The sequence below is a fragment of the Physeter macrocephalus genome, chromosome 13, assembly GCF_002837175.3.
Source record: "Physeter macrocephalus isolate SW-GA chromosome 13, ASM283717v5, whole genome shotgun sequence".
NCBI classification, from domain to species: domain Eukaryota; kingdom Metazoa; phylum Chordata; class Mammalia; order Artiodactyla; family Physeteridae; genus Physeter; species Physeter macrocephalus.
Window position 1 is genome coordinate 78,212,439 of NC_041226.1, and position 9,804 is coordinate 78,222,242.

Here is a 9,804-nt window from a genome sequence, read left to right on the forward strand (position 1 = left end):
AGGGTGAGGGCAACGGTGGGGAGAAGGGAAAGGGACTCACGTGACCCCTGGGTCAGCCTCTCAGGCTCTGCGTCTCCAGATCTGCAGGGACTCTAGACCCGCCTCTATTTCCACGTGCTCAGTAGATGCTCAGGGAGTGTTGGTTGAGTGTTTAATGCTGGATAAGCACTGCCTTCTACGCTGCCCCTTCTCCAAGAATGAGCTCAATTACTACCTCACCCAGAAGTCTTCCCTGGCTTCTTCCAAGAGATGTACCTACCCCTTCGCCCATGGGCTCGTTGCTAGCTGTGCCCACCTGTTATAATTATACCTTAATTATGTACCTACTCCTTCCTCGAGGGTATCCCCAGCCCATGGGGCCGGAAGCGGTATCTTTTCATCTCTTTTACCCTGAGGACTAACAGACGCCAGCACGTAGTAGGCCCTCAGTAAGTCTCATTTGAAGGAACAGGCAATATTTGAAAAAGGAAAATGGTATTTTCGAGATTGATCCCTGAGTGAATGCAAGCAAAATCTCTCTAAAAACGAGACGCCTGAGACATCGAGTTACGTTGCTGGGTAATAGAATTTTTTAACAGGGAATATAATTGTAGACGTTAAATTTCCATCATGAAAGATTTAGATTGTTTCTGCTCTGCAATTCGAAGGTTAAAAGGAAGGGTCTTTGAACCCAGAAAATGAGCTCTTTAGTATCTTGTGCAGGTCACTGTCACCTGCTCCCCTGAGGCTGCTAAGCTGGTCGCTCTAAAAGTGGTTAAAATGTTTATGGTCACAGATGAGGGGAGTAGACATTTGATTAACAAGTTGAGACATGAATAAGAGAATTAAGTGTCAGTTTCTTTCCTGGCAAACACCCTTTAATCAAATTCATTAGAACAAATGCTCAAGGGAGAAGCCTAAGAAAGCCCTAGCAAAAGAGCTTTATATGTATTTTCAACTTTTGGCTATCGATGAATAAACACCGTTTTCACGAGTATTCCATCCAGATGCAGTAAAAGCTTTATTTCATATCGGACCATGTTGGTTTAGTAATTATTGTATTGGAGTTTTATGTTAACCCTATATTGCCTAGTCTCAGGAATATAATACAATCATTATTTATAGGAATTATGTCACTTATGAAGTATGCCTGGGAAATACCACAAGCATTGTCCTTATACACACCATATTTGGATGGTGCCTGTTCCTAGCTGAAAGGAAAATGGAAAACATGAAATGTCAAAACTGACAGCAACCTCAAGATGAAACAGGCCATTTTCGGATCTGCTGGGCACCAAGCACTTACCTACCTGGTCACTCCTCCATCTTACCGGCTTAGTTTTAGGAGCTGCATGCTTGATGTTCACTTGGAAGGAAAGAGGAGGAAAGCTGAGAAGGATTGAATGACTTTTCCAAAGAAGATGTAATGTCTTTCCTGGAGGACTCAAAGATTTAACCAGGCCAGACGTGTGGCCCTACCAAATACGCATCTCGACTGTAGGGGACCGACACCTGGCGGCCACCCCACTCACCTGCGCTCACAAAGCTGAGGGAGGACAGGCGGCAGCGTCTTTCTTTTCAGCCTGAGGCCTTTCTGCTATAATTTACCCACATCATGTGGTTCCAACTCTGTAAGATATGGGGGAGCAGAAGTGACATCCTATTCACTTATAGTCCCGGCATCAAAAGCGCCGTGTTGTGTGTACACAGGTATACACACAGAGGCATACAAACATACACACACACTTATTTATTTATTGTGTATATAGTACAGCAAAGGAGTGAATCGCATGGAAGTGTTAAATGATACCATCATCTCATTAAAAGTCGCTAGGTCGGGCTTCCCTGGTGGCGCAGTGGTTGCGAGTCCGCCTGCCGACGCAGGGGACGCGGGTTCGTGCCCCGGTCCGGGAGGATCCCACGTGCTGCGGAGTGGCTGGGCCCGTGGGCCGTGGGGCCCGTGAGCCGTGGCCGCTGAGCCTGCGCGTCCGGAGCCTGTGCTCCGCGACGGGAGATGCCGCAACAGTGAGAGGCCCGCGTACCGCAAAAAAAAAAAAAAAAAAAAAAAAAAGTCGCTAGGTCATTGCCTCACCTTCTTTGTGCTTAAGAATTATCTCTGGTTATTTAATTTTTTTACTACGTTCTCCAAAACCGTAAACTTGTGTTGTTGTTTTTTTCTATTTTATTTTAGTGGAGAAAGAGGATCTGGGAAGTCTGAAGCCAGCAAACAAATAATGAGACACCTCGCCTGTAGGTCTGGTTCCAGCAAGCCTATATTCGATTCCAAATTTAAACATGTAAGTCTCTTGCTTGGGATATGGAGAAGCAAGAAAAATGCAGTTTACAAATAAAGGGGGCCTCTTAATAGGCCATAAGTTTAACCATAAGTTGACCAAAATTTGTGGAAAGAAAGAAAAGAAAGACCGGTGCCAAGGAATATTGTTCACGTCAAGGTTTATTTTCTTGTATATATTTTAAAATATTGTGAACATCATACTCTTTTTGTATTTGCTCTGAACAGTTGGATTGAAAATACGTAATACAGTTAGAGTCTGTCGTTGTTTACATAGAAAGTGACACTTTGGTGGGATTGGCCAGATAAGCAACTTTTGTGGGGGGATTACTGAGAGGTGATAGTAAAGTTTCAGTGTATGTAAAAGAACTGGTAACAGTCAACTTTGATGACATTAATAGGCTGGTGATAAACCTTCAACCCCAAAATTGATATTTTGACATATAACGTTGTATTAGTTTTAGGTATACAACATAATGATTTGATATTTGCATATATTGCAGAATGATCACCCCACAATAAGTTTACTTAACATCCATCACCACACATAGTTACAATTTTTTTTTCTTGTGATGATAACTTTTAAGATCTAGCCTCTTAACAACTTTCAAATATACAATACACTATTATTAACTGTAGTCACCATGCAGTGCATTACATCTCCAGGATTTATTTATCTTACAACTGGAAGTTTGTACCTTTTGACTCCCTTCACCCAAATTAAGACTGATTTTAAATTATATGCAGTAACATTTGCTTTTATATGAAGCAAATATTTTATATCCTGCTACTTCATAGACCTAAAATACTGTCAGGATTGAAGGAGGAACCACAAAGCCCGATTAGCAGCTAAGGGAAAGGTCAAATTTCACACGATACAACTCAGACATTTGACTCAAGGAGACACCTGCAAGTAGACTGATGTTTTCACACTGTTCTAGCAAGTTTTGTTAACAGGTGTTTTCCAGGCCACAGCGGATTAGGAGAAACTCTCTTTTCAGTTCTTCTCTTTACAAAGAATGTATGATAAATCAACTCTGCAATGCATCTGTGGTATTGTATGTGTTCATTAATGACTTTAATTCATAACCATTTATTAAACTCGAGCTATATATTGGGCATGTGCATAATTCTACAGCACAGCTCACAGTAACTTAACATTTTGGGTCCACTTGGGAAAAGGAGTGTAAACTCTTTGTTCAGATATTGTAATATGCTTACTAATGACACTTAAGGATTAGAGAATCTATAAAGCAATGCGGTTATAAAGTAGACTCAGGTTGCCTAATAAAATAACAGGATCTACTGGCTTAACTGTAATGACAAGAAACCGTAGTCTCTATGTAAATTATAGACTAAAGCACTCATTTATTAAAACAATGCTTTGATAAAGAGCAGAGTGTAACTTCTAAAGTGCATTCTAGATTACTTTATGTAAATTGGCTTTATGGAAATTGTATTATTTTATGTAAATTGGCTTTATGTAGTGAATACATTCTAAGCTGCATTTTTTTGGATAAGATAGATATAACTCTTCCAAATCAATTAGCATCTGGGGATCCATATTATAATGTCAATGCAAATTTCCAGTGAAACTATTTCTAATTCATTTGTTCATTTTTCTCCTTTCTCATGGCAAATTAAGGGTGTCATAAATAAGTGATTTCCAGTCTTAGGTTTGAGTATGGCTTAAACTTCATGTCCGTCGTGCTTTTCTTGGTCTCCCTTTAAATGATCATTCACATGCCTTTATTCAGTGTACAAGACATTCTTGAAAATTACCCAGCCACAGTTTTTGCCCAGCATCCAAGTGTGTGTGCTGTGTGGTAATAAAATACAAGCATTGGAAAAAGTTATGAACTGACTGTAAATCGTTATAACAGCACAGGTGTTCACTGAAATTATGTCTGTTTAAGAGATGGGCCAGTACTTTCCGCATGAAAGAAAAATTGTATTTAGGAGGTGAGTAGAAAAGAATATCCTTGATGCACAGAGCAGCGTAGTAGAAGGCCTTGTGTTCAGTGCACGATGAGAGGAAGGTTCGTTAGGTGGCCCTGAAAGGGGAGGAGCGAGCAAGCCGAGTTCGATGGTGGAACGCCCCTTGGAGGTGCCGCAGGGCGGACACCTGCAAGATGCTGCCCCGAGGGGCCACGTGCACGGCAAACAGACGCATGGTATCTTCCTCTGGGAGGTACTGGTGGAGTCTGGACCAAATCATTTTGCCCTACATCTTAGCATAATGCGAGAGAAGAACAGTCATGAAGGTCATGCTGATCAGCAGTTTCCAAAGAATAAATAGTAGAAGAACGGTAGCAACATAACAGGAAGGACATATCGGGATGGTCTTCAGCACAGAATCGTGGAGAAACTGAGGCGTAGAGAACATTTTCCTTGTGGTTTACATCGATGGCAGAATTAAAGATTTATCAATTAAAGGTTATTATCCGGAGTCGGGGCGGTGGGCGGGGGGGGACACAAAAGGAAGGGGTTTGGGAGGAAGCTGGCCATTTCTAAGTCCCATGCTATCACGGTGAGCAGTGTTCTCCACAGAGGGTGCAGAGAGGGAGAGAAAGAGATTTAACTGGTATCTGAAGGTGAGCTCCAGAGATGACTTCTGGTAATTTTATGCAGGTAATACGCATATTTTTAAAGGACGCACAGCTGTAACAGTTCTGGATTTTAATCTTATACTTCAATTGTCCCGTCTTGAAAGTCTACATAGGTTTACATTCTGCGTTTGCGATGGGCTTCAGAGTGAGCTTTACCCCAAGGGCAGATGGGTTTGAATCCTATCACTGTAGATATTGCTTTTGTTTCCCTGGACAATTTCAAAACAGCTGAGATCAGTTAAGAGGGTGGTTGTTTCTAGTCCCTGTATTTGAATTTCAAACTGTGGAAGCAGGGACTTTCCATGGCAGTAGGTTTATTGGAACATAAAAGTCATGTTTTGGGAAAAAACACAATTGCCTGGGACTTTTCACTAATTCTGGCCCAAATGAGTTTCAACTTTAAGACATTCAGTTCCATTTAAATTACTTAAATAAATATTTATTGAGCAACTGCTTTCACAGAGAGTGATGGGGTCACCTTGATTAAGCCCTGATTTTTTATTGAGGAGGCTACAAGTTTTTACTTTGAGAAAATTCAGCTGACTAACTACTACCAGGATAAGAGCGCATCACTTTTAGTGGCAGAACTATGAAAATTTTATAGAAAAAAATTCCAGTGTAAAATAGGAACAAATCATGACAATGAAATTTGAAACAGTAAATACTGAGGAATGTATACTTACTTCCCTTTGCCTATATTTTTATTTAAAGTTTTATTATGGCACAGTATTCTCATCATTTTGTTTTAAAGTTGAGCAGCAGAGCAGTATTGGTTTTGCATTTTTTCTGTATTTCTCAACACATTTGTTTAGTGCCACCTATTGGGCAAATGGATGATTAAAGATTAAAAAAACAAAACAAAACACCTCATTTCAGTTTAATCTTGAATCGTGGACCAGCAGTGCCCAATGAAAGAATGCCATGTATTTATATTTGTTCAGTAGTTTTAGGTTTATGCTAATTTTCTGCCTTATATGTCTTTATTGTTATTCAGATACGGTGATTAAACACACCGATTCTGCAAGAGATTGCCCGGGTTTCAATCCCAGCTCCACTATTTCTAAGCTCTGAACCTTGGGAAATGTACTTAATCCATCAATTTCCTTTTCTATAAAATGGAGACAGTAGTTGTGAGAATTAAAAGAAGTTATTTATACATATACACGCATATACGTTCGTACATATATATGAATGTGTGTGTACGGTTATATATAATTGATATATAACTTTATATATAGTTCCTGGCACATAGTAAGTAAAGTATAAATGTTTTCTACTATTATTAACAAAAACAAAACTAATCTTTGCTATTTGTTGAACGCTTACCATGTGCCAGGCGCCAAGCTGAGCGCTTCATACACCGGACTCTGGTAATCACTGAAGGGGTTATTCTGCTTAGAGTAAAGGAAAGGTTTGGGAATTTATGAAACTTGCGCACGGTGATAGAACTTGTCATTGGCAGAGCTGGAAAGGGGGGGCAGAGCACATGCATCGCGCCGTTCATTACCCTGGACTTCCTGTCTGGGCGTGGGTCATTCATTATCTTTTATATTCATTTTCTATTATAATAAGAAATTAGTGTGTTATCAGATACAACGCCCACAAACTAGAAGCCAAAATATTTAAACGTTTTATTTTATTCCTTTTTATGAATTTTTAAACAATTGTTTATTGTAATATTGTAAAGGTTTAAAATGTGCTATAATTACACTATTAATTTTGCTATACATTTATTTCATATTAAGTTGTTAGAAAAGAAGCAAAACATAGGACCTTCATAAATACTGTTTCAAATTATTTTTCAGAAACATTTCTGCCATTACTACTATCAGTGCACTGTTATGATCTTTAAAATTAGGTTATTGTAAAGAGACCTAAATCATAGGGTTTCTGTAAAGATTCAGTGTTTCTCTCCAAAAGTTCAAACTTCAAAAACAGACGTTTTAATATATTTCACTATTTCCACAATGTTTAGCACTGTGACTTGTGATTAGAATCAAAGTGTTGTTTTATAATCTTTCAAAATATAAAATACTTCCAGGTGAATTGAACGCCTTAGTAGAGCAGTATCCAGAAAGTTAAAAAATAGCAGCAAACTTTTTTTTTTTCTAATTGAGAATAAAAGTCTCAAAAAATACTCTCATCAGAAATTATAAGCCACCACCAAGTATATCAATAAGGTATCACAGTGCCCCTCTTGTGGTTGATGCAGGAACTACATTTCAGATGTCAGTATCTTGAAAGATACAGAAAAGTACCTTTGAACCTTCCAGATTTTCATACATTGTGGAGAATTGCTTGGCCATCAGCATTATCACAGGCACAATCGATTGTGACAAAAAAATGACATTCATCCTATAGTCAGTTTTTAAGGAAATATGTGAAGAATTTCAGATGCCAGGGTTGATCTGTGGAGCTGTATTAACAGTATTTTAAAGCTGCAAACACCCATCTCTACAAGAGCGCCTCGTGATAAGATACACTGGATCCAATGGCTTCATCTAGAATTCTTATTATGGAGCAAACACAGGGTATGGGAGGGTTATCTAGGGGCTCGTGGTGCAAAAGAGTATGTGGCAAAGTAAATACGGGTTCAGAAGAAGGTTATAAACAAATGTTTAAGTGAATTCGTTATTTTTAGAGGAAATTCTGACTATTGCTTATATTGACTCTAATTCCTCCTCCAAAGCCACAGAAGCACTTCTACTGTTCTGTTCAAGTTAAAAAGCCCAAATAGCGTGTGCTGAGTTGTGTGCGTGCGTGTGTGTGTGTGTGTGTGTGTGTGTGTTACGCTGAGAGGCTAGTGAAAAGAAGGGAGTCATGTGCTCTGTGCATAATTATCTTGTTACCGTTAGCTAACCGTTTGAGAGGGAGGATGCTAGCAGTTTGCATTTGAGAAAAGAATGACCTTAAAATTGCAATATTGTGTTGTATGAACACTGGAGAACCTCTTAGCTGAGGGAATATTCCTGTCTCTTTGCTATTATTACCCAATTTTGTTTAAACAGATGCTTAGCTCAATAAATGTTTCCCTTTAAAAAAAATAATAAATGTTTCCCTCTTGCTACAGGTCATGAGCATCTTAGAAGCCTTTGGACATGCCAAGACCACTCTTAATGACCTGTCCAGCTGCTTCATAAAGTATTTTGAACTACAGTTCTGTGAGAGGAAAAAACACTTAACTGGAGGTAAGTGTAAAATTAACAAAGGAGATCTCTGGAGCTACCAGAAGGGGGCAGAGAAACACCAGGCACCGTGGCAACAGTGACGGGTGTGTGTGTGTGTGTGTGTGTGTGTGTATGTGTGTGTGTGCGTGCGCGCACCCACATGTGGGTGTATCTGTGCACACCCAAGGTGTCAAGTTCTGAGTTCTAAAATTATTGTGAATTGAAAAATATTCTGAAATGCAAGGCGAACCTTTCAAGGCAATTTTTGTGTAAACTATATAATATGAAAACAAACCAAAAATGGCTGAAATGAATCACACTTGCTGAACACAGAAACAAACTTAAATATCAAAATAATGTGTAACTTGAGTACATAATTCCTTCTTGCAAGATACGTTGAAATCTATTTTAAATAAAACTGAATCTGTATTTTAAAATGATTGAATTAAAACAAATCAAAATATCAAAATGATCACCCAACTAAACCCAAACAGAACTATTTCTTATTTGATTTAAATATTTAATGTGTACTTCATGAAAACCCCTTATGTGAAATTCAACTAATTTAGAATTCACTTGGGATTTTACATCTTTCAAATCAAAACAGATTATCCATGCAAATTAATAACATGAATATAACTGTAGTTAGAATGCCTGAATCTACTTGGAGGAATAGAGTATTTTCAAAAGTTTTGTAACAGCTGTTAGCACACAAACAATTGTAATTATCTTTGAAAGAGATCAGTTTTATTTGGTGTTTCAAGTTACACTATCTTCCCTTCAGGAAACAAAAGTCACTTTTGACCATAGTTTAGAAACAAATAACCTGTATTTTGCAGTAAGGTATGTCCAAATCCCATTAGTACTAAATGAAATTTGGTAAAAAATATGCATAAAAAGAGTCAGAAAAGATAATTTTAGATGTTGATGTTAGAGGCTTAAATTCTGCAATTGGAAGGCTGTTTTGTTTTGTTTCTCACTCCATGGCTAAGAGCTCTATTTGAAGATCTACCATTTTAGGAAAACCTCCGAGGAGAAATGTCTTGAGCCTCAAACTCTGGTTTTCACATCTTTGTTTGTAACACCCCAGTGAGACTATCCTTCCAAGTGGAGGGCACAGCCTGGCCACCTCATTTGTGAGCATAATTTCCCCTGAGCTTTCCGGCACCAAGGGTTGGAGCCATAGCAGCTGGGAGATTCGGGGGTTCCGAAGGTTGCACGTCCGAGCCCCTTGCTACTCCACGGGGACCTGAGGATAAATAAGGACCCTGTGTAATCTGGGAGCTTGTTAGGAATGCCACCTCCTATGCCCCACTGCAGACCTCAGGATTGGGACTTGAACAATTCCTGGCAATTCCCTGGTGATTCAGACAAACGCTAAAGTTTGAGAGGGACAGTTCTAGCCCAACCCAAGTAAAGCCGGATGTTAGGGCTTAGGCACAGTTGGCTCCGAGGGGATACAGCATGTTCTTTTTTGGAAAAAATGGAAGAATTTTATTTATTTTTTTGTGTGTGTGGTTGTAAAGTTTATACTTATTTTTTTTTAACTTTTTATTTTATATTGGTTTGCAGGTGATTAACAACCAAACAGGGAAAAGAATTTGAAAAAGAATAGATACATGTATATGTATAACTGAATCACTTTGTTTTGTTGTACACCTGAAACTGATTCAGCTTTTTTTTTTTTTTTTTTTTTTTTTTTTTTTTGCGGTACGCGGGCCTCTCACCGCCGCGGCCTCTCCCGTCGCGGAGCACA

The 9,804-nt window shown here is 38.9% G+C and overlaps 1 protein-coding gene across 1 annotated transcript in view; it reads left to right on the plus strand.

Annotated features, from left to right (window-relative positions):
• Positions 1-9,804, plus strand: part of MYO16 (myosin XVI) — a 432,588-nt gene that overhangs the window by 174,223 nt on the left and 248,561 nt on the right. Inside the window, exons 14-15 of the mRNA XM_024123222.3 lie at positions 2,171-2,276; positions 7,952-8,069. Of these exons, the coding sequence (XP_023978990.2) occupies positions 2,171-2,276; positions 7,952-8,069 (224 nt within the window). The remainder of the gene's footprint in view (positions 1-2,170; positions 2,277-7,951; positions 8,070-9,804) is intronic.